The sequence below is a fragment of the Dipodomys spectabilis genome, unplaced genomic scaffold (genome assembly GCF_019054845.1).
Source record: "Dipodomys spectabilis isolate Male_0828 unplaced genomic scaffold, ASM1905484v1 ptg000147l, whole genome shotgun sequence".
Lineage (NCBI taxonomy): Eukaryota > Metazoa > Chordata > Mammalia > Rodentia > Heteromyidae > Dipodomys > Dipodomys spectabilis.
Window position 1 is genome coordinate 16,180,050 of NW_024870824.1, and position 25,263 is coordinate 16,205,312.

At 47.6% G+C, this 25,263-nt stretch overlaps 1 protein-coding gene across 1 annotated transcript in view; it reads left to right on the top strand.

Annotated features, from left to right (window-relative positions):
- Afap1l1 (actin filament associated protein 1 like 1) overlaps positions 1 to 25,263 on the top strand; it is a 73,706-nt gene that overhangs the window by 22,809 nt on the left and 25,634 nt on the right. Inside the window, exons 2-9 of the mRNA XM_042692177.1 lie at positions 8,038 to 8,166; positions 9,482 to 9,565; positions 10,203 to 10,300; positions 11,935 to 12,043; positions 19,323 to 19,421; positions 19,790 to 19,998; positions 22,256 to 22,435; positions 23,461 to 23,553. Of these exons, the coding sequence (XP_042548111.1) occupies positions 8,038 to 8,166; positions 9,482 to 9,565; positions 10,203 to 10,300; positions 11,935 to 12,043; positions 19,323 to 19,421; positions 19,790 to 19,998; positions 22,256 to 22,435; positions 23,461 to 23,553 (1,001 nt within the window). The remainder of the gene's footprint in view (positions 1 to 8,037; positions 8,167 to 9,481; positions 9,566 to 10,202; positions 10,301 to 11,934; positions 12,044 to 19,322; positions 19,422 to 19,789; positions 19,999 to 22,255; positions 22,436 to 23,460; positions 23,554 to 25,263) is intronic.

The following is a 25,263-nucleotide window of genomic DNA, read 5'->3' on the forward strand; positions in this document are numbered from 1 at the left end:
CAGGCAGGAGCTTGGCTCAAATGGTAGAGAGCCAGCCACAAAAGTAAGTCAAGAGTGAGACTGTGGGTCTTAGCCTAGTATCCAGCCTGCAGAAGTCAATTTGGGGTTCATTATCCCTCAGGTTTGCACAAGTTTAATTATCCTCCTCTCTTTTGTCATAGAAACTGAACTTACTTCCTTATAGATCTTTAAATAAATCTGAGCTACCATGCCCAAGGCTCTTTACTGGCCTCACTGAAGGCTTTTTGATGGAAGGATTCACTTATGAACCAGGGATAATGTCTTGGAACCAAGTGACAGTGCTTTTGGCCTGGGGCTTCATTTCTGCTAAATAACATTTTATTTTCCTTTTATTTTAGTGGAGAGAGTGGAGAAGCTGAGAAAGTTCTTAGTTTTAGATGAGTACTCTCCAGGGACAGTAAGCACCCGGGGATCTAATCTTTTAAATAGCTTTCTAACTTTATTTGAGAAACTTTGTTTTTGCAACCTGAGAGTAATTATCTGCCCCCTAGTTGAGTTTCTATGCCTTTCTGAACCACTTAAACACTTGAAGGCCATTTCTTCCTGGATTGTCTTTTTTAGGGGGAGGGGGCTGGGGGACTGGTCCTAGGGCTTGAACTCAGGGCCTGGGCACTGTCCCTGAGCTTTTTTGCTCAAGGCTAGTTCTCTACCACTTGAGCCACAGTTCCACTCCCTGCTTTCTTGGTGGTTAATTGGAGATAAGAGTCTCACAGACTTTCCTGCCTATGCTGGCTTTGAATCTCAATCCTCAGATCTCAGCCTCCTGAATAGCCAAGATTACAGGCATGAGTCACCAGCACCCAGCTTTATTTTTCTGTCCTTTGGTTTTGTTTTGTTTTGTTTTTAATACATGGAATTTTCCATCCCTCCATAAGATTAAACCAAGTAATTAGGATGAAATTTACTCATGATCAAAATAAACATTAGACATAAAGATTTCCCTGTTTGGATTCACCAGTCTGTCTCCAGAATAAAGCTGAAATGGAGTGAGTTAGGAATCCATGAATGAGGTCTTTTCCTGACACTTGGGGTGGCAGAGAGCTGGTTCCTGGGTGATAGGACTTGCCCTCTAGCTGAAGCAATTGTCCCCCCACTTGGCTGTGAGCACCCAGAGAAGAGAAGCAGGCTTCATGATCTCCTGCTGAGGCCAAGCTGAGGCCAAGGCCAGAGACCTGAGCAGTTCCCCTGGTGAGGGATGCAGAGGCCCTTGGGTCCTCCTGCTCACACCCCTCCCACGTCACACCAGTGCACCTGGAGCTCCTTCTTCCCAGGATGGAGCACTGAGCACCTGCCACACTGCTCCATCTTCACTGCCTGTGTGAAGCACCTCCTGCTATCACCCCACTCTTTGAGGATAGGTTGGAGGCTTAGAAGTGTAAGAAATGGCCCCAGAGGCCACGGCTAGAAAATAACAGATCTGGGAGAAGTGGCCAGTTGTCCACCGGCTATTCTGTCAGGAACTTACAGTGTTCTTAGGAACGTGATTCAAAGTATCATGCTTTGAGTAAATGTTGTGTGAATTTAACACTGGATTACCACCCCTGCCCCCGTCAAATAGCCTATTTGACCCTCACTTCCTGCATCTTTCAAATGAGAAGGCTAGACTAGGTCATCAAAATACTGTGTTCATTGTGCACTTACTAGGTGCTGATCAAGACCCAGCTCCTAGCCAGGCACCATAGATAACTAACTTATGCCTATTATAATGCTAGCTACTCAGGAAGCTGAGATCTGGGTTTGAAGCCAGTCAAAGTAGACAAATCTTGAGAGACTCTTATCTCCAATTAATAAGCAAAAAGCCAGAAGTGGAATTGGGCTCTTGTGATAGAGCTCTAGCTGCTGAGAGTAAAATGTCTGGAATTCAAGCCCTATAGGAGCACACACACACACACACATACACACACACACACACACACACATATGCACGCATGCACACACACACACACTGCCTCTCTCTTCACTGAGCATGTCTGTTATTGAATGCTACTATCTAGTTCTGGACAGTTCTTTGGAATCTACATAGTTCTAGGGAGTGCTAGGAAATAATCACAGAGTGCTGTGTTGTGATTGAGTATTCTATTGTGAAAGTGCATCACAAGCACCTTACCTCATCTGCCCAGTCCCTACAGTTAGGGTTCAATTGCTCTCATTTTGCACACAACAAAACCAGAGCTCAGCCCATTTCCAAACTGCAGTACAAGAAGCTCAGTGCTCACTTAAGTTTAGAGTCAAAGCCTCATCAGTGCAAGACTCCATGTTCTAGCTGTGTATCCTCCTAACTAGCTTTTTTTGTTGTTGTTGTTGGTCAAGAGGCTTGAACTCTGGGCTTGGTCTGCTGTCCCTGAGCTCTTCAGCTCAAGGAGAGTGCTCTACCACTTGAGCCACAGTGCCACTTCCTCTAGCTGTGTATCATCCCATCCTCTGCAGGACTCTTCTTCCCTTATCTCCCAGTTACTGCAGAACAGTAAGAAATAGGAGCCAAGCACTGGTGGCTCACACATATAATCCTAGCTACTCAGGAGGCTGAGATCTGAGGATCATGGTTTGAAGCTAGCCCAAGAGAAATTAACTACCAAAAATAAGCCAAAAAATGGAGCTATATCTCAAATAGTAGAACACCCACCTAGAGCAAAAAAACATAAATGAGAGCATGATGTCCTCAGTTCAAGCCCCACTACCACATTAAAAAAAAATAAGAAGAAAGAAAGAGATTTCCCCACATTCCTTCAGTTCATAGATGTCCCTATGGTGGATTTGTTGGTGTATTTTATTTTTTTTCTTTTTCTCTTTTTTTTTAAAGTTTTTATTGTGAAAATACTGTACAGAGGGGTTACAATTACATGGGCAAGGTAATGAGTACATTTCTTATCAAGCATTGTTGCCTCCTCCTTTGTTTCCCCTTCCCATCCCCCGCCCCCACCACGAAAGTTGTAAAGTTCGTTTTCGACTTGTACATCTCATTGTTGCAATGGGTGCACCTGTATCCCTTTTCAAATGGTTTGTTTTTACCTTTCCCCTCCACAAATTATACCAACATCAAATACAATGAAAGCAGGGGTCATACCATGGGGAGGGACATACAAAGCAACAAAGAAATCATCTTATAAATATGTTAGAAACAATCGCAAGAAAGAAAAAACATTTGAATACTTATCTTGGAGTTCATTTCACCTAACATCAACTTATCTGACCTTTTCTGCTTGTCTTAGACATATACTAGTTATTGCAAATAAGGGAAACCATGGGATCTATGTTTCTTTGGGCCTGGCTTACTTCACTTAATATAATTTTTTCCAAGTCTTTCCATTTCCTAACAAATGGGGCAATGTCATTCTTTCTGATGGAGGCATAGAATTCCATTGTGTATCTAAAGGTTGAAATTTGAACTGCTTCTGCAGAATCTCCTGGAATAAATGTGGACTCTTGGGTCCCAGCAAAACCTTCTGAATCACTCCAACTAGGAGACCCAAGAACCTCTGTCCTGGTGGCACACATTGTATCCAGATCTCTCTCTCTCTCTCTCTCTCTCTCTCTCTCTCTCTCTCTCTCTCTCTCTCTCTCTCTCTCTCTTTCTCTCTCTCTCTCCTCTCTCTCCCCTCTCCCCCTCTTCCCCTTTCCCCTCTCCTCTTTACCTCTCCCCCCCAGTTCTGGGGCTTGAACTCTGAGACTGTGCATTGTCCCTGAGCCTCTTTGTTTTCAAGGCTAGTGCTCTACCGCTTGAGCCACAGCACCACTTCTGGTTTTCTCTGAGTAGTTTATTAGAGATAAGAATCTCCTGCCCAGGCTGGCTTTGAATCATGATCCTCATATCTCAGCTTCCTGAGTAGCTAGGATTACTAGCGTGAGCCACTGGTGCTGGGCTCCAGGTGATCTTTCTAAACTAAATTCTCTGAGAGCTTAAATTCCTATGATTACTATTCTCCAACATTAAAGACAAAGGTGTTGGGTTGGAGGCATAGTTCCAGAGGAGAGTGCCAGCCAGTGAGTGAAAGCAACTAAGCAAGTGTTAGATAGTGCAAGTCCTGGTCTCATCCAAAAAGAAAAAAAAGACAAAGCTGTCAGTGAAAGCAGTGTGTTTTATACTCACTATACTTAGGAGTTCACTTCTCAGGGTGAGTTCTACTTTGGTCTAGAATACCTTCACCCTTAGGTCCAGCATTTGCTCTGCATGACCTATTTTTCAGGGCTTTACTGACATTCAGGGAGGCTCCGTGGGGAGAGGACAGCAAGGTGCTGGATCCCCAGTGAAAGATTCCTCAGTGGCCCTTCATCCTCTTCTGCCTGCACTTCCCCATCCTGGCCTCCAGGCCACTGAGCTGAGGTCTGGAGGGAGGTTCAGGAGATTTCCTCCCATTCAGGCCCAGGGTTTCAAGCTTGTAGATGGAAAATCCTAGGTTCAAGGCCTGGCTTTATCAGTTATTGTCTGAGCCTGCACTTCCTCCTTCTTAGGGCTTTGGAGCATTAATTGAGATAGGCACATAATCTGGGCTCACCACATGGTAACCACTCAGCCTCAGGGAAAGGGTCTTGTGTATCCTCCACAAGCACCACTTCCCAGCCACACCAGCAGGCCTGGTTGGCAGCCCTGCACTCACCAGCTCACTCAGCTGCTTTCTTCTCCAATCTGTTTGCACTTGGGTGCTGAGGATTCTGGTAAAGGAGAAGCACTTACAAGTCAAGGTCCCATATGAAGAATTGCATCAAAGTCCAGGAAGGAAATAGAAATTGGCCTCAGGAAGCTTAGGTAGGAAAGCCAGTGTGCTAAACACAGAACTCACTTGAATTCTGGTTCTTCCCTAGAAACAATGTGACCAGCCTTGTGTTCAAAGCTGTATAATGTAGTATCCAGAAGTCAAAATGTTGCCATACTCAGGCATTTGCTAATAGGCATATGGAACTGGAGGCCCCTCACAGCAAAAAGAAAGATGGGAGTGAAGAAATGAGAGGGAAAGGGAGAAAGGAAGAAAAGAAAGAGTTAAGGACCATAGAAAGCTAGCAAGCTAGGGCTATTCATCTCAGGACAGTTGTTTTCAAGGCATAGTGATGCCTAGGCATCCCCAAACCGCTTTCAATGGGACCACAAGGTCAAAATTACTTTTTTGTCATATTTTTGTTTCATTTTGTCTTGAGACAGGGATTTTTCACTATGTTGACCAAACTCAGTTTAAACTCCTGGACTTAAATAATCCTGCCTTAGATTCCCAAGTATTGAAACTATTAAGTGAGCACCATCTGTATAGCCTGCCCTAAAACCACTTCCATGTAGTAGACATTACCTGCTTTCTTTCCACTCACTCTGCATGAGTGTACAGTGGAGTTTTCTGGGGTGACAGGTGATGACATGGTAGCTCTAAAGGAAAGTGGGATAAAAGCATGTGTGTCCTTGTGGTTTAGAATTTCCTAGGAGCCACGCACTGGTGGCTTATGCCTGTCATCCTAGCTGCTCAAGAGATCTGAGGACCACACTTCAAAGCCAGCAGAGACAGAAACGTCTGGGAGACTCTTTACCTCCAGTTAACCAGCGAAAAGCTGGAAGTGAAGTTGTGGCTAAAGAGGTAAAGCACCAGCCTTGATCAAAACAAAAAAGAGGGAAGTTTGTCCTTCCAGAACCCTGGGTCCTGTGCGCTTTGTAGCTCCAGCCCCAGGGGTGCAGGTATCAGGTTCCCCTGGCAGTTATGAGGTCAACAAGTCCCTGGAGTTGTGACTCAGGTATTTTGAGAATAGTTTGACCTGGGAACTTACCAGGGCCTCAGTTCCACTCAGCCTCTGCAGAACATGCTAGAAAATGAGTATCCTCCCCAGACCACTGTCAGAAGAAATGACACTACTCCAAAAGAAGCCATCAGCTTGGTGCCCAGCTCCTAGCTTGGTCACCTGACCTCATCCAGCTCATCAGCCTTCAGCTCATTTTTCTTGGATTTGGGGTGATGCAGGCAAAAAAATTGCAGACAGAAAGCAGCCAGTTTCCCCAACCATACCTCTGTCTTCACAGACGATTGCTATGAGGAAGGAAGTAGGTACATAGCACCCATGGGCCCCTTATCTCCTCCAACACCTATACTGTACCTTTCTTAGCAGAGCCCACCCCAGGCTCTTAAAAGAAGCCAAGGTTCACGGTGTAGCCTATGCCTTTCTGAACCTGTTGGCTTATACCTAGCTACTCAGGAGGTTGAGATCGAGGATTGAGGTTCAAAGCCAGCCTGGGCAGGAAAGTCCATGAGATTCTTATCTCCAATTAAATACCAAAAAGCCAGAGGTAGAGCTGTGGCTCAAGTGGTAGAGCCCTAAACTTGAGCATAAAAAGTTCAGGAACAATGTTTAAACCCTGAGTTCAAGCCCCTAGACACACTCTCTCTCTCTCTCTCTCTCTCTCTCTCTCTCTCTCTCTCTCTCTCTCTCTCTCTCTTTCTCTCTCTCTCTCTCTCTCTCCCCCCCCTCCTTCCCTCCCACCCCCCCCTCACACACACACACAAAGTAGGGGCATTCCTGAGACACTGCCCCTCTCCCAACACTTGTTGATAAGATCCCGTAAAATGTGTCCAGGTAATATAGTCCTATGGTTAAGTGAATAGGTAAAATCAGGAAAGCAACCTGCCAAGACTCCCTTAGCTATGTGATCCTGGAGATGGGATTTAACTATGCTTATGCTGAGCCTAACTGCATATTATGAAGCTAACAAAATATTTGGGATGGGAGTTAAGTGATACAATAATTATAAAAGATGGAGCACAGCATCAAAAGCATTTGGCAAGACTGGTTAGCTTTTATGATCATGTACAAGTGCTTGATAAGTTACAAAGCAGCCAACCACCAATAGTTTATACCTGTAATCATAACTACTCAGGAAGCTGAGATTTGAGGATCACAGTTCAAAGCCAGCTGGGGAAGAAAAGTCTGTGAGACTCTTATCTCCAGTGAACCACCATAAAGCCAGAAGTGGACGGGCTGGGAAGGTGGCTCAGTGGTAGAGCGCTTGCCTTGCATGCATGAGGCCTTGGGTTCGATTCCTCAGCATCACATAAGCAGAAAAAGCTGGAAGTAGGGCTGAGGCCCAAGTGGTAGAGTGCTAGTCTACAGCTGAAGAGCTTAGGGACAGAGCCCAGGCCCAGAGTTCAGGTCCCATAACCGACAAAAAAAAAAAAGCCAGAAGTGGAGCTGTGTGGCTCAAGTGCCAGCCTTGAGCAAAAAAGCTCAGGGACAGCATCCAGGCCCTGAGTTCAAGTCCTAGGACTGGCATGAAAATAAAAACCAAAGCAAACAGTTATAAAGCAGAACAATGCTACTACTCTAATAAAGCTGGCCTTTGGCTGTGAGGCAAACCAAGTCCCCGGTTACTGTTTGGAAGACATCAGTGACCTCATGGTCCTGACATGCTTGTCTTTGCTGTAGAACCTTGCAACTCAGTATGGCCCCAGATCTGGGAGCTTGTGAGAAACACGCAAACTCCCCTCCCATCACAGACCTCCTGAATCTGAATTTGCATTTTGGTAAGACCTACAGGTGATCCCTGAGTACTGTCAAGTTTTGAGAAGTGCTGATATGCATGTAGAAAGAATGGTGGTTGATGCATTGGGCACGGAGCAGGAAGGGTTAATGATTCCTTTGGCTCTGGCCAAGGCACCGGAAACAGAAGGTTCCAGAGATTGAAGCACATGAACTAATGGGACAGGAAGACTCCCTTCCTGCCTGTGTCCTGTACAGCCCAGGGCTCTGGCCTGAGGCGTGCTTTGAGCCCCCTGAAAAACCAAGTGCAGCCTGGAACAAAGAGAGGCCTAAGGTGCCTCTGGCCTGGACTGAGGATCGAGTTGGGGTGAACCTAGGGCGGCTCAGTCATCTGATGTCTGACGCAGAGATGGGAAGCAGGAGGAATGCCACAGAGCTGTGGGCAGAGCCGGCCCTGGACAGCTGTGTGCAAGCCCTGCATCTTCCTAGTACACCAGGCACTGGCCTGGCCCAGGCAGGGGCGGGGGAAGCCCTGGCCTCAGAGCCTGACTGTGTCCTGGTCTTTCTCCCCAGTACTAGAGCAGCTGCTCCCAGAGCTCACCGGGCTGCTCAGCCTCCTTGACCACGAGTACCTCAGTGACAGCACCTTGGAGAAGAAGATGGCTGTGGCCTCCATCCTGCAGAGCCTGCAGCCCCTCCCAGGTTAGCTTGGAGAAGCTCCATGTATACAAATAGCATTGCCTCTCTTGAACCTTTACCACCTCCCCCCGGCCTGTGCAGGGAGAGCTCTAAGCCTCCCAGGACACGGGTATGTGCCTGGCACACTCTGGCCAAGTGTCCTCATCTACTTGGTTCTTGTCCTTCTCCATCAGTCCTCCTCCATTCTCAGCCTCTAACAACTTCCATGCAGAACACACATTACACTCACGGACCTACCACACATGACGCACACCCAGCACACATGCACCCCGCATGCACACACAATACACACATGCATACAACATAGTTGTATACACCACACACAACATACATAACACGCGAACACGAGCACACATCCACACAAATATGCTCTGACAATACCAGACAGACCACACACCATGTTAACAGCATACAGTACCACTGTGCAGTCTTACTCACCTCACCCTCCGGTGTTGTATCTCCTGAGGATGTGTGTGTCCCTGGAAATCGGCATTTCTCCCCCTTCCTGCCTGTATTCTCAGCTCTCTCACTTGCCCTAGCGCCAGCCTTCCCTTGGCACCACAAGTCAGTAGACAGCATGGTCTGTCTCAGTAGCTCTCACAAGCCTCACAAGGGATGTGGTGGATGTCACCACTGGTGATTCTCAGTCTCACATCCCCAAAACAGAGCTGATGTCACCTGCTGCTCCAACAGGACTGTTGAAAGGCTGAAAGGTCAGCAGTGTTGCTCCTCACTGGAGCTGTGGCCCGTGATTGTCCCCATGGCAGGACTGCACTTACTTAGACACTGAGATCACGATCACAGTTTAAAAATGAAAGTCTGGGCATGGTGTTTCGTGCCTGTAAGACTAGCTGTCTGGGAGGCTGAGAATGAGAGGATCAGGCTCAAGGTCAGCTCTGACAGAAAAGTCCTCTAGATGTCCTTTCTGTGTAAAGGAAGCTGGACACAGTTGGACCCATCTGTGATCCCAGAAACTACAGGAAAGCTGAAGTGGGCAGATTGCCCCACTGGGGGCACATGTCCAGTCAGGAAGTAAGACCCCATCATAAAAATAACTAGTGAGAAACCGAGCTGGAGGCATAGGAGGCTGAGACGGGAAGGTCACAAGTCCAAGGTCAGCCTGAGCTGCATAGTAAGACACTGCTTTAAAATCAAAAGGCTGGGAATGTAGCTCAGTGATAGTGTGCTTACCTCATATGCACCAAGCCCAGGGAGGAAAATAGGGAGGGAAGGAGAGAGAAGAGGGGGTGAAGGACAAAAATGTCTTAGAGGACTGGTCCCAAGCCTTCTCACTGTCCCATGTCCTTCCCTCTCCCAGCGAAAGAAGTCTCCTGCCTGTATGTGAACACCGCAGATCTGCACTCGGGACCCAGCTTCGTGGAGTCTCTCTTTGAAGAATTTGGTAAGCGCCCTCTCCCAACTTCGATGTGACGCCCTCTCTCCTGTGTGTGCACAGAGAAGGTCCTGCACTAGATGAGGCCTAGCTCTCACAGCTGCCCCTTAGCTGCTCTGGACCTTGTCAGCTTCAAATGTACTCCTATGTGCCATTACAGGAAGTCATCCCTGAGATGTGAGGATCAGTAGGAACTAATGGGCAGCCCGGGTGATGTGCCTGCCACCGCCAGCCATCACTTGTAGCCTGGGACCCTGGGTTGGGGGGACTAGCAGGTCAGTAGGGAGTTAGAGCTGGGCCTGGGAGCACCCAAGCTGGCACATAGGAGACAGTTTGGCATCAGCTTCCTAGTGGGAGAAGAGAGCACTATTTACTCCAGAGAGAAAGCATCATCTAGGACAGCTTTCTGGATTGACACATAGGGGAAACCCTGTGCCTTTGTAACCCTGGAGGAACTCCAGACTCCATCTAGTTGCTATGCCAGGTGAAGCTGGGAATGGCATAGCCAGCTTGCACAGTCAGCATCCCGGGTATTGCTGAAGCCGTTTGCTCAGGTGACAAATGGAGGAGGTTCAGCTTCCCCATATCCAGTCATCTTCCCCACTCATGCTTGGCTTTCCCTGCCTGATGGCTTGGCCCTCTGTAGACTGTGCCCTGGGTGACCTCCGGGACTTGTCAGAGGATGATGGGAAACCCAGCCAGAGAACCAGCCCTGAGCCAACCAAGAGCCCAGCCCTGAGAAGTGTGAGTCATGGCTTGGGCCCAGTAGGGGGGTAGGGGAGGGGACTCTCTGTCACCCTTGTTGCCCTCCTGGTGGTGCAGGGCACTCTTTTCTCTACCAGAAATAATTCTGCATGAGGGCTGGGGAGGTGGCTCAGTGGTAGAGCGCTTGCCTTGCATGCCTGAGGCCCTGGGTTCGATTCCCCAGCACCACATAAGCAAAAAGAAAAAAAGCCAGAAGTGGCGCTGTGGCTCAAGTGGTAGAGTGCTAACCTTGAGCTGAAGAGCTGAGGGACAGCGCCTAGGCCCAGAAGTTCAGGCCCCACGACTGGACCCAAAAATAATAATAATAATTCTGCATGAGCATTTCAATAACTTTTTTTTTTTTGCCAGTCCTTGGGACTGAACTCAGGGCCTAGGCACTGTCCCTGAGCTTCTTTTGCTCAGGGCTAGCGCTCTACCACTTGAGCCACAGCACCACTTCTGGCTTTATTCTGTGTATGTGGTACTGAGGAATCAAACCCAGGGCTTCATGCATGTGAGTCAAGCACTCTACCACTGAGCTACCTTCCCAGCTCTTCAATAACTTATGACATGCTTATTGAGTCCTACTAAGTAAGGAAAATACGGTGAACTGGTCTGTCTCCTCAGGCACAAAGATCACCACCTCAGCCTCAAGTCCACATAAAGTTACTGCTCGGCTGTGTGGCCTCGTGAAAAATCACTTTCTTAGAGCATGAGTTTGTGTTGTTGTTGTTGTTGACCAAGGATTGGTCCATATCTTGGGGGCACAAGAATTAACGATAAGCATCATTCATGGAATTCATTTTCATCAAAACCAACTGGTGATGACCAGTTTGCTAGGTATTTTACATACTTCCAGCTACTGAATGTGCTTGGCACAAATGCAGTCCCCGTTTTACTGTAATGAAACCGAGGCTCTGAGGGGATAAGTGATGAGCCCAGTGTCTCACGATTAGGAAGTTGTAAAGCTGGAAGAAGGTAGGAGGGTCTAGCTCCAAAACCTAGGCTCAGAGCTGCTGGGAGATTCTACCTCAGTGGTCTGATCTTTCCTTCTGAAGTGGTAGATATGGCAGAACTCATTGCACTTGAGAATTCTGTGTGGGTCCACTGAGAAGCGTGACTACCACTGTTTGGCAGTCTGTGAAACTCAGATGTTACAGGGAAACTCTTTTGCTCATGTACTTTGCATAAGAAGAACAGGATGAATATGCTCAAGTTTTGTCAGCATTGTGACTATTAAAAGTTATGGCTCCAAAGCTAGGCTCTGGTGGTTCAGACCTGTCATATTAGCTACTCAGGGGGTCAAGATCAAAAGGATCATGGGTTAGTGGCCAGCCCAGGCAGAAAAGTCTGAGAGACTTCATCCCCAAAATAACCAGAATAAAGCTGGACTGGAGGCATAGCATAAGTGGTAGAGTGCCAATCAAGCAAGTATGAGGCTTATATGAGCTGCAAACCCCAGTATCACACAGTTATACACACACACACACACACACACACACACACACACACACACACACACACACACACACACAATTACACCTTCACACTTAGACTACAGCCTCCCTCTGGGGAACTTCCACCTGCCCCTCTGTGGGCCATCTTGTCTTATGGCCTTCTTTGTTCCCCTGCAGGCAGCTGAGCTCCCTCCACCTCTGCCCAACAAGCCTCCCCCTGAGGACTACTATGAGGAGGCCCTTCCTCTGGGGCCCGGGAAGTCGCCCGAGTATATCAGCTCCCACAGTAAGTTCTGCTCTTCTGGGGGTGGGGACTACAGATGCCTAATGGCTTCTCCTTCTCTCCTGCAGGAGCTGGAGGCTAAGCTGTGCATGCCCAGCCATTGACACTTCTTCCTGAAGAGGAGCTTCCCTAGCTTCTTAGAGACAGCCTGGCTGGGTTGATGGGCATGGCCCAGGGTCTAGGGTTCTAGTCAATTCTGTGTGGGCTTGGACAACCCTGGCTTCTCCCTGGAACATAGCTTCCTCTACCTGTTAAACAAAAAGAGGAGCTGAGAACATTTGTGCCAGTGTGAGGAAGCAGGTATCAGGCAAAACTGTTGCTAGGCAACAGGCTTTGTGAATGAGGTGAAGGTGTCTGCCACAGTGGCATAGTGTGTGGGTGGATGGGGTTATCAATCTGCTGGTGAAACATGGGGCAAGGTCTAAGACAATAAGGCTTTCAGAGTTCAGTTGCTCACTCTGGGGAATAAGAAGATAGGGTAGATGGAAATATTAAAGGCATCTATATTTAGTTCTGTGTGTGTGCTCTTGCATGCGTACATGTGTGCATGTGCCAGTCCTGGGGCTTGAATTCAGAAATTAGACCCTGTCCCTTTTTCACTCAAAAGTAACACCCTACCATTTGAGCCACAGCTCCACTTCTGTATTTTTGGGTGGTTAATTGGAAGTGACAGTCTCACAGACTTTGCTGCCTGGGTTGGCTTCAAACTGTGATCTTCAGATCTCAGCCTCCTGAGCAGCTAGGCTTACAGGTGTGAGACACTAGTGCCTGGCTAGTCTTCATTATGACTTAATAACGGTCCTAACCCTTCTGTTAGCAGTTACCATTTCTCAGTGGTGGGCTCATTGGGCATTTCTCCTGAATTACTAGGCACCTTGGTCCCAGCTCTGTCCCCATCCTGCCTGATATCCACCAGAGTAACCAACTCTTTCCCTCCACCTCTTCGTAAAGCCTCAAGCCAATGTCATCATACCAGCTCCAGCAACACATTAGAATGCCCATCCACCAAAACATGAGCATCACAGCCCTGTATGGCTCAGAAGTGAATCCCAGGCATTCACTGAAGAAATAGTCACTGAAGAAAATCAGAGAGGGGCTGGGAAGGTGGCTCAGTGGTAGAGCGCTTGCCTTGCATGCCTGAGGCCCTGGGTTCGATTCCTCAGCACCACATAAGCAAAAAGAAAAAAGCCGGAAGTGGCGCTGTGGCTCAAGTGGTAGAGCACTAGCCTTGAGCTGAAGAGTTGAGGGACAGTGCCCAGGCCCAGAGTTCAGGCCCCACGACCGGACCCAAAAAAAAAAAAAAAAAAAAGAAGAAGAAAATCAGAGAATACTGCATAATGCAATCTACTTGATTTTTCTAATAAGGTATTTGCACATGCACACATCCATGCATTCATTTTAACAACTTTTCTGGGCTGTGCAAGAAACTTATAAGATTTTCCTGTGGGAAATCATGGTGGGGTGGGGGTAAGCACAGTGGCAGAGTGCTTACCTAGCATGCTTGAGGCCCTGGGTTCTATCTTCAGCACCATCGTTCATACATACATATCATATCTCACACCCTCACCACACACAAAACCAATAGGTTAATGGTCTGTGTGACTTGAGAAACACTTTGTGGCAGCATGCATGCATTGTAGTAGTTATGCAGACAGGAGGATCACTTGAGCCCAGGAGTCTGGACAGCATAGGAAGATTCTGTTTCAAAAAAGAATGAATTGAGCTAGGCACTGGTGGTTCCTATCTATAATCCTAGCTACTCAGAAGGCTGAGATCTGAGGATCATGGTTCAGAGCCAGCCAGGCAGGAAAGTGCCCGAGACTTATCTCCAATAAACCACCCCCAAAAAGACAGAAGTGGGCCTCTGGCTCAAATGGTAGAGTGCTAGTCATTAGCAAAAGAATATCAGGGACATTGCTTAGGCCCTGAGTTCAAGCCCCAGGACAAGCATAAAAAATTAATAGGAAGGAAAGAAGAAAGGAAGGGAGGGAGGTGGGAGGGAAGAGAAGAGAAGAGAAGAAGGAAAGAGAACTATGAATGAGAGAAACATTCTTCAATTCATAATTTTTTGTACTACAGGGGCCTGTAATCCTAGTTACTCAGAAGGCTGAGATCTGAGGATAATGGTTCAAAGCCAGCCCAGGCAGTTAAGTCTGTGAGACTCTTATCTCCAATTAACCACCAGAAAAGTGGAAGTGGAGCTGTGGCCCAAAGTGGTAGAGTGCCAGCCTTGAACACAAAAGCTCACAGACAGTGCCCAGGCCCTGAGTTCAAGCCCCATGACTGACAATCATAACAATAATAATAATTTTTTATGTGTGTGCATGTGTGTGTGTGTGTTTTAAACTTAGAGTTCTGAACTTTCTGGGCAGATTCTCTACTGCTGAACCATGTCTCTAGCGCTCTATTCATAACATTTTACCGTAGAAAAATGTTTTTCTTGAGCTAAAATGTAAGTAAGATTGACAGTTTCCACCACTGGAAAATGACCGGCCAATGTCTGTCACTACTACCCAATTCTTAATATTTTCAACACCACTAAAAGAAACTCTATGTCATGAAGCAGCCTCTCCTCAGTGCCTTCACTTACCAGCCCGCCAACCCCCAATCTGCTTTCTATAGATTGGGCCCATGCAGAATTCTCAAACAACACCATGAATCTTTCCCTGTTTGCCTTTCAACATCTGCTTTCAACATAGATCTGCCTATTCTGGACATCTCAGAGAAATGAAGTCATATGACATGTGGCCTTTGTGCGGCTCCTTTCACTTGGTGTAATGCTTTCTCCATTGGAGTGTGTGTCAAACTTCATTCCTTTTTTATGGCTAAATAATGCTCCATGCCACAGATCTGTTGCATATTGTGTGTGTACATGTGTGTGCGTGTGCGCACGTGCGTGTGCATATGTGCGTGCATGAGCCCACCCAAGTGCAGGTAGTAGGGATTACTTAGCTTTTTCACTCAAGGCTAGCACTCTACCATTGAGCCACACCTCCACTTTTGGCTCTTTGCTATTTAATTGGAGATAAGAGACTCAGACTTTTTAGCCTGGGCTGGCTTCAAACTTGAGTCCTCAGATCTCAGCCTCCTAAATAGCTAGGCTTACAGGCATGAGCCTCCCCACTACATTTTGTTTACACATTCATAAACTGATGACACACTGGGTTGTTTTCCTCTTTTGGCTGTGGTGGGGTGGGACCAGGTTGGTCTGTGGCCCTCTTCAGTCCCTGCAGACAGCTCTGTGGAGAGAAAGCAGGCTGCATTGCCTGTCTCCTCCATCCAAGGACAGGGAGGAAAGAGAGGGCAGAGTGGTCTTGGGCTCCAAATCCCAAGGCACACCCTTGGGTCAGGTGAGACATGTCTGCCTTCTCAGACAGGACAGAAAATTCCCCTCCTGGGAGCAGCTGGGCTTCTGGATCTGAAGGGCATTGGGCTCAGGAAGGGCCTCGCCTGTAGGGAGTCGGTCTCTTCTGCACACATCTAGCCCCTTCCTGGTGTTAGAGCCTTCCCTCTTCCTCACTGCACCCCTCCCATTCCCACTCCCGGCCTTGACACCCCCAGTCCATCTCACGAGGGGGGGGCAGCATTCAAGGTCTCGAGCGCCTTATATAGGGTAGGTAGCCTCTGAGCTGCACTGGAGTGGGTAGAATGGATGGCTAGGAGCTTCAGCCTGCAGGAAACAGATGGGTGGGAGGGGCTGGGAGCCCAGAGCAGAACTCTCAGAACTTAATGGTGGGAAGGTGGGTTGGGTAAAGGAAGGACTCCCGGAATAGGAATGAATGTCCAACCCCAGAGCTGGCAATCCCAGCTCTGATACAAGTGGTCCCTAGCAAATCGTGAAGGGCAGTTTCCTCGTCTGTGCAGTGGGGCTGAACCTCCCTGCCTCTTGTGGGACTCAAAGGAGGCCATAATTACAACAGCTGTCATTTCCTAGCACATGCTATATGTCAGGCACTGCACCCAGTTTGTATGTGTGCTGTGTCCTTTCCCCCTGACCTCTGGTGCCAGGATCAAGGCTTGAACTCAAGACTTATTAAGCATAGACCTTTGGCACACTCAAGGTCAGCCAGTGCTCTACCACTTGAGCCACTGCTCCACTTCTGGCTTTTTGATGGTTAATTGGAGATAAGATTTCAAAGACTTCCCTGCCCTAGCTGCTTTGAACCCAAGTCCTCAGATCTGTGTGTCCTGAGTAGCTAAGATTATAGGCATAGACACGGGTACTCAGAGAGGGAAATGTTCTTTCCAAGGTGGCTCAGCAGTGATGGAGACTGGATTTGAACCCGGTTCACATTAGGCTGGTATCACATACCCTTCACCAACCGAACGTCCAAGGATGCTTCAGAGCCCACATCCATCAGCAAAGTTATACTTTCTGTGCACGTAGGGGTGGGGAATACTAGGGCTTGATCTCAGGGCCTCCCCTTTGCCAGCCAAGCCTTCTACCTCTTGATCCATGCTCCAGCTCTTTTGCTTTTAGGTTTTTTTCATATAAGGCCTCTCACTGTGGACCTTTTCCTCTCTGCACCTTCTCAGTAGCTGAGATTATAGGTGTGTACCATCCTACCCATCCTTAACCTTAAGATTCTTAAAAAAAGAAAAGAAAAAAAGTAAGTGTATTGGCCAGGTGCCAGTGGTTCACACCTGTAATCCTAGCTATTCACCAGGCTGGGATCTAAGGATTAGGGTTTGAAGCCATCCCAGGCAGGAAAGCCCATGGGAGTGTTGTTGTTGTGTTTTAATAGTAGTAATAGTTTATTAGCACACATTATTAGTACAAGGAAGTTTCATTGTTATAATTTCCTCTGTGTGCAATGTACTTTGAACAAGTTCACCCCCCCCCTTTTTTTTAACATGATCTGCTAATTGGTTTATCTTTTTTTTTAATTGTGAAAATACCGTACATGGGCAAGGTAATGAGTGCATTTCTTATCCAGCATTGTTGCCTCCTCCTTTGTTTCCTCTTCCCATCCCCTCCCATCTCCCCCACCACCACGCACCACACACACACACACACACACACACACACACACACACACACACACACACACACACACACACACACACACACACACACACACACACACACACACACCAAAGTTGTAAAGTTCGTTTCTCAACATAACATCTTGTACATGTCATTGTTGCAATGGATCCACCTGTATCCCTATTTAAACAATTTGTTTTTTCCCTTCCCCTCCACAAATTATACCAACATCAAATACAGTGAAAACAGGGGTTATACCATGGGGGAGGGACATACAAAGCAACTAAGAAATATCTTATAAATATGTTAGAAACAATAGCAAGAAAGAAAAAACATTTGAGTCCTAGATTATCTTGGGGTTCATTTCACTTAACATCAAATTATCTAACTGTTTCTGCTTGTCTCAGATATATACTAGTTATTGCAAATAAGGGAAACCATGGGACCTATGTTTCTTTGGACCTGGCTTACTTCACTTAATATAATTTTTTCCAAGTCTTTCCATTTCCTAACAAATGGGGCAATGTCATGCTTTCTGATGGAGGCATAGAATTCCATTGTGTATATATACCACATTTTCTTGATCCATTCATCTACTGAGGGGCATCTGGGTTGGTTCCATATCTTAGCTATGGTAAATAATGCTGCAATAAACATAGTTGTGCGGGTAAATTTAGGATGGTCTTGTTTGTGATGATTGTGGATAAATGCCCAAAAGTGGGCATCTAATAACAACAGCATATGTTGTTATTAGAGTTCTTGATTCTAGCCATTCTAAAGTTCACCCTCTTAATTGCAGTCTCTTAATCCCCACCTATTCCTTCTAGCCCCCATAATTGATTTATTGTTATTGTTATTATGAAGGCAGTGTACACACAGGGTCTGCCGTTACTTGTTGGGTAAAGAGCACATTTCTTTTTGGGCAATGTCACTACTCCTCTCACTCTCTCCCAGTTTTTGTCTCCCATCCCCACCCACACATTGTATAGTTCATTTTCAACATAAAGTCTAGTGAGTACCACTGCTGCATTTGTTCACCCTTTCCCCCTACCATTTTTGTGCCCTCCCCCTTTACCCTACTAAAGACAGATACACAAGCAAACAAGACAAAAAGAAAACAGAAACAACGAAGGAAGAACCGTTTCCATTTCCTTGGGTTGACTTCCATAAATGTTATTTTATATGCTCAGAGGCCATGAGATTCTTGTTTCCAGTTAGCTACCAAAAAGTCAGAAGTGGAGCTGTGGCTCAAGTAGTAGAGCACTACCTTGAGAGAAAAAAAAGCTCAGGGACAGACTCAAGCCCTGAGTTCAAGCCTCAGGACCTGCACCAAAAAAGAAAAAGCAAAATGTGTGTTGAATACATTTATTCCAATTCATCATAGTTCATTTTTTTTACTTTTATATCTGTCTGGAGTTTCCTGTCACATCAGTTTTTTTCAGTGCAAATTCCTCAGGCAAGCTCAGTCCAGTGAGTTTAGATGTCTGAGGATGAAGTACATTTTCAGCTATACCCCAGGTGGCTGATACAAATGCAGTTTGATAGGCCCTTAAGTCTGCAGTGTGTTAATTGCCAATCAGCTAGCAAAAAACTGGAAGTAGAGGTGTGGCTCTGGTGGTAGAGCACCAACTGAGGCGGAAGATCCACGGGTACAAGAGGGTGGGAGCCGAGCTGGCCATACAGTGCAGAGACCAGAGCTGCAACCAGTATACTCACACCTGTCCAGTGCCCTGGGGTCATGGAGGAGGGACTGACCATTCACTGATCTAGAAAGGTCAAAGGAAAGATCTTTGAGCTGGGTCTTTTTTTTCCACTTTTTTTTTTTTTTTTTTTGCCAGCCCTGGGTCTTGAACTCAGGGCCTGGGCTCTGTCCCTGAGCTTCATTTGCTCAAGATTGGCATTCTACCACTGAGCCACAGCACCACTCCTGACTTTTTCTGTGTATGTGGTACTGAGGAATCAAACCCAGGGCTTTATGCATGCTAGGCAAGCGCTCTACCATTAAGCCACATTCCCAGCCCTGAGCTAGGTCTTGGAGGATGAGTAGGAGTTCTCTGGTAAAAGGTAAGAAGGTACACCAACCTAGAATGTGACAGGGCAGGGTAGTTTTGGGGCACAAAGGCTAAATAGGGAGGCAGAGCAGAGGTAAGGCCTGGACAGGACACCCACATCCCCTCCCACAGACCGGAGCTGCCCTGAGCTCCACTGCCTTCACTGAGGAAGAACATGGTATCCTTTCTCCCACTCTCCTTGTCTCTGCCACATTTCTCCAAGCTGGGCTTTTTCTGACCGCAGATGGCTACAGCCCAGCCCACTCAATTATGGACAGCTACTATGAAGATGCTGACAGCAGCTACCCCACCACCAGGATGAATGGGGAGCTGAAGAGCTCCTGTAAGTAGCGGGGAAGGGGAGAATCACTGTTTACACACGTCTGTCCCCAGTAAAGCCAGCCTCCACAGCCCACACTCGCCAGGCTGGGGCTCCAGGGGTCCCCAAAGCCCTTGTTTTCTGTGGCTCCTGTGTTCCATAGAAGGGCCACAGGAATAGGAGTCAGCAGCCCAAGTCTGGCCTTTGCCCTGAGTCTTGGTGACTGATCTTAGGAGAGAGAGCCCAGTTCCCTCTGTGCTGGGGATTGTTGAGGTTGCTCTGCTCATCCAAGACACATCCGTCCTCCATGATCTGGGGCCTAGAGCCAGGCAGGGTATGAGAAGGGGTCTCCAGGGATGACACAGTGGTGGTCCTCTCCCCTGCCGCTGCAGACGACTCTGACGCCATGAGCAGTTCCTACGAGTCCTATGATGAGGAAGAGGAGGAAGGGAAGGGGCCACAGCCCCGGCACCAGTGGCCCTCTGAGGAGGCCTCCATGCACCTGGTGCGGGACTGTAGGATATGCGCCTTCCTGCTGCGGAAAAAGCGCTTTGGGCAGTGGGCCAAGCAGCTGATGCTCATCAAGGATGACCAGCTCCTGGTGAGTGCCTCCTGGTGGAACCACCCTTGTCTACAGGCCTGCAATGGCCTTGGGAGCCTCTGGCTTGTTCATCGGGAGGCAGGGGTAGGAGGATCTCTGTCTGATGCAAGCCAGGGAAAAAGCAGATGACCACATCTGAAAAACAAACTAAAGCAAAAGGACTGAGGGTGTGGCTCGTGGTAGAGCAAACTCCAGGCCCTGAGTTCATCCACACAGCAGGCGCACATGCATGTACACACACACACACACACACACACACACACATACACACACACACACAGAATATTCCCTTGATCAAGAGACATCCACTTAAAGTTTGCACACACCTTTTCTCCACCCTCATTTACAGGTATGTTGTAAAACCTGATCTCCTGAAGCTCTCTTACTGTTGCATAGCCTGCTTGTCTTTAAGGCATTATTTTTTTTTACATTTTTATTGTTATGATAAAGGTGATGTAAAGAGGAGCTATAGTTACATTAGTATTAAAGACTTTATTTTAATTCACCAACACTTATCACTTCATAAAAGAGCATGCACCTTGAATTCCAAAGCAGGAAGATGAGTATAACTTCAGAAAATAATATTAACAACTCAAAAACACACACACAAAATCACTGTTGGCAAGCCTTGCTCAATAAAAACATGTCTGAAACCAGACCTTTCCTCATCCTGGGGTAGTGAATGCTTAGTGCAGGCAAGCACCAGACTGAGGGTGGCCAGGGACCTGATTCTGCCCCTTTGCTTTGATCGATGGCAGTGACTGAGACCTCCAGCTTCGTGAATAGACAGATGGAAGCAAATAGCCAGACTCTGTCCAGATCTCAAAGGAAAAGCTTCAGTAATTCAGCAATAAGACTGCATGTGCTATGGGTGTTTATAGATGCTCTTTCTTACCACATAAGATAATTCCCTGTCCTCCACTCTTAGTTTCGCAGTTACATCACAAATGGGATCTGACTTTTATCAGGTACTTTTTTCTACCTCTAGTGAGGTGGGAAACTTCCCTTTGTTTTTCTGTTCATGTCATGACTTATGTGGTACTAAGATTTGAATTCAGGGCTTTTGAACTTACTAGGATTGAGCTCTTCCTCTAGCCCTTTTTCCCATGTAGCTCAGTGATCTACCACTTGAGCCATACTTCCACTTCTGGGTTTTTGCTAGTTAATAGGAGATAAGAGTCTCCTAGATTTATCTGCTTGGGAGGGCTTTGAACCTTGATCCTCAGATCTTAGCCTACTAAGAGGCTAGAATTATAGGCATGAACCACTGATGCCCCACTTGTGTTTACTTTTGAGATAGGTCCTCACTTTGTGCCCGGACCATCTTAGACACCAATCCCCCTATTTATTTCTACCATTTTATCTGGGATGAACGACAGGCTCTTGCCCACATACTACCCAGCTGTTTCTATTGAGATGAGATCTCACACCTCCCGCCTTGGCATGGAACCAAGATCCTCCTGATTTCAACCTCCCAAATGCCAAGTGGCAAGGATTATTACAGCGGGGAGCCACCGTACCCAGCTATGTGCTTATTGTTGGTGTAGGGAAGGGAGGTGTGCTGCTTAGCTTTTTCACTCAAGGCTGGCACTCACTTGAGCCACAGCTCTACTTCCAGCTTTTAATGGTTAATTGGAGATAAGAGTCTCACAGATTTTCCTGCTCAGCCTGGCTTTGAACTGTATTCCTCAGATCTGAACCTTCTGGGTATAGTATTACAGGCATGAGCCAGCAGCACTCAGCCTCTTTGGTTGATTTTTAGACGTTAAATTTTTAAACTGCCTTTGAGTTCCTAGAATAAACCCCACTGTGTTGATGTAGTTTTCTTTTTAGTCGTGTGGATTCCATTGCTAGTGTTTGTTTAGGGATGTTGCAAGTTTGTTGTGAGAGAAGTTCGCCTATAATTTTTCTTTTCTGTAAAGTCACTGTCAGGTTCTGGTATCAAAGTAACACAGACTTCATGCTAAGAATGAAGAAATGAGAACCACTTCTGATAAAGAACTGACTCTCCAGCCACAAGAATTCTCCTCCAGCCCCCTGCCATCTGCCCTTCCCCCTGCTTCCTCCCATGCCAGTGCATTTGCTCTGGTTCTGGTGGCCTGAATGATCCTCCTGCCATTGTATCAGGGTCTTCCTCTTCCTCAAAGCTTCCCTCCCACCCCCTCACCCCTGTTAGGCTGGATGGAGGGTATGAAGGGTGGGAGTCTTCCTCCACCATCCACTCCAGACAGCCCAGATGCCCTCTCTCCCTGACCAGTGTTACAAAAGTTCCAAAGACCGGCAGCCGAATCTCAGGTTGGCGCTGGAGACTTGCACTGTCATCTATGTGCCCAAGGACAGCCGGCACAAGAGGCACGAGCTTCGCTTCTCCCAGGGTGCCACAGAGGTCCTGGTGCTGGCGCTGCAGAGCCGGGAGCAGGCAGAGGAGTGGCTGAAGGTATGTGGGGTTTCCCAGGCCCATGCAGCACTCACTGGCTGTGGGATCTTCTGCAAGTGACTTTAACCTCCCTGTGCCTGTTTCCCCATCTGAGTGTCTGCCAAGCATCAGTAGCCAGTGGTTTCTATTGAGAAGATGGTGGTGCCCCACCCCCAGGCAGATCTCCACCCTTGCTGCCTCTACTCCGCTCAGAAGCCTTTGCCTTTTGTAGTGGTACCAAGGATTGAACTTGGGGCCTCATATTTGCTAGACAGGCTCTATCCCACCGGAGCCAGGCTACCAGCCACTATACCCTTATGCTATTCCCTCTGATCTTCCTGCTGGAGCAAAAGAAGACAGCCCCTCCCTCCATCCTTCCCTCCCTTCCTCTTCTTGCATCTCTCCCTTCCTGTGACATGAAGCTATCCTGTGGGATGCTCTGGGATTCTTACTTTGTCTCTGGAGGGGAAGGAGAGAGGACCTGTCCACTGCTGTCAGAAGCAGCTCTAGCTAGGCCTGGAGTTCAAAGACATTCTTGCAGGACAGGGCCCAGAGAGTAAACAAAGGTCACCACACTGCTTGCATCTGGTCTCTGGCTCTGCTGCACCTTTAACAGGTAGCTTTGACTCTCCCAGCCTCTTCACCCCCTCCCCACACTTGAGCCTCATCCTGTGATGCTCCACTCCACCATTCCCTTCATCCCTCCCCCTGTCCTCAGAAACAACCCAGCAGAGGGCTGGCCATCTCTCATACTGTATGTGTGGGAGCCAGAGCAAGCAAGTGGCTTTTCTAAGACCTCTCTCCTCAATAGATCCATCCTCTTGGTTCCCTCCCCTTATCTATCCCATCCATGGGACAGACACAGGAGAAAGCCTCTTCAGACCCTGGCCTGATCCACACTTGTGCACATGGCTGTCAGCCCTTCCTGCATCCCAGTGACCCCAGGGCCTTGTCACCACAGCCCTGATCCCACCCCCTCCAACTCCTTTTGCCCTCTGAGCTTCCCTGTATGCACTCCTGTCCCCCGCCATGTGTCCTCTCCACAGGCTATCCGAGAAGTCAGCAAGACCACTGGGGGAGCAGAGGGAGCGGAGATCCCCAGGTCCCCAGTCCTCCTGTGCAAGCTGGATCTGGACAAGGTACATCTGACTCCAGTCTCCTGCTCACCTGGACGTGGACACAGCCCCTGGCCCGTGGGAACTCACAGGCTGGGGATGCTGTTCTGCATATACCCAGCAGAGCAGGCAGCGCAGTCAATCAGTGCTCAGTAAACGCCTACTGCACAAGTAGAGAGAGCCCATGTCCAGTGCTAGCAGGAGGGCGTGGCTCAGCCACATGACCTCAGGAAGAGATTAGGAAAAGAAGTGAAGCAGCCATTGGTCAGTTGGCTAATTAGTACCAGTGTCCGCACTTAGCCACTCGCTGTGGGTAACAAAGGACTCAAATCCAGAGGTGTGTAATCACAGTCAAGGGGAAAGTTTAAACACATCCCCAGGTTTTATAGGCTGTAACAGTGCCAGCACTTATAACTGTGATGATGTGACTACCCTGTACCAAATGTCTTATATATATTCATGAATTGGCTTTCCATAACAGCTCCTATAGTCAGATGACAAAAGTATACGGCAGAGCTAGGGTTTAAAGTCCAGGCAAGGTGACCCCTGAAACAGTGCTATCACAGTGAAACTTCCCCGGGCCAGGTTCTTAGTGAGGATCTGTCTACCCAGCACCCATGCAACCCTAGCACAAGAGAAATGACCCCAATCAGGACTTTTCTGCGCTGCCTGGCTTTGAACCACAATCCTCCAGATTTTAGCCTCCTGAATAGCTGGGATTACAGGTGTTAGCTGCTGGTACCCAGCCCTGGCTTGACTGTTTTGAAAATGTCTGACTACCTAACCCCTTCTCTCCCTGTCATGATGGTATTTCCCGTCCTGGGGTGTCATCTTCCCTGCCCTTGTGACCAGTGGATGGATGAGGGCTTACCTCAGCCTTGGTTTCCACACCAAATCACAGGGCCTTGACATCTACTCATGAAACACATTTCAGAGTGTCTCACAAAAAGGAGAGCCTCATGAAGCACTAGTATTAGCAAGGACTTATTTTAGTATAACGGGATAGAATAGAGAAATGGGGGAAGAAAAGGAAGAAACATTTCCTGGAGGCCATAAAGGAAATGAAGAGTTAAAGACTCAAAATAGCGGTCCCTGTCTGTAGCCTTTGTACCTTTGAGTGAGCAGATATACATGCTGATGACACCCAGCACCTATTCTTTTTTTTTTTTTTTTTTTAATTTAATTTTATTTTATTTGAGAACATACTGTACAGAGGGGTTACAATTACATGGTCAGGATAATGCATACATTTCTTACCAAGCATTGCAGCCTCCTCCTTTGTTTACCCTTCACCTCCCTTCCCAGCCTCCCCCTTCCCCCCCACCCAATCATACCCCCCCTCCCCCCCCCCCCGACATTGTAAAGCTGGTTTTGACATGACATTTTGTACTTCTCATTGTTGCAACAGGTCCACCTGAATCCTTAAACGACTTGTTTGTCCCCATCTCCTCCACATGTTATACTGACATCAAATATAGTGAAAGCAGGGGTTACACTGTGGGGGAGGGACATACAAAGCAACCAAGAAATAATCTTATAAATGCGTTAGAAACACATCCCAGCACCTATTCTTTAGATAATGGTTCTCAGTAGCTAAGATGGGCGAGGCCCACTCCAACCTATACAGTACCCTTCAGGACTTCCCTCTGCCAGGCATGCTATGCACTGTTTCTGTCTTTTTACTCCTTCCAGAAGCCTCACAGCATTTTTTTTGTGCCAGTCCTGGGGCTTGAA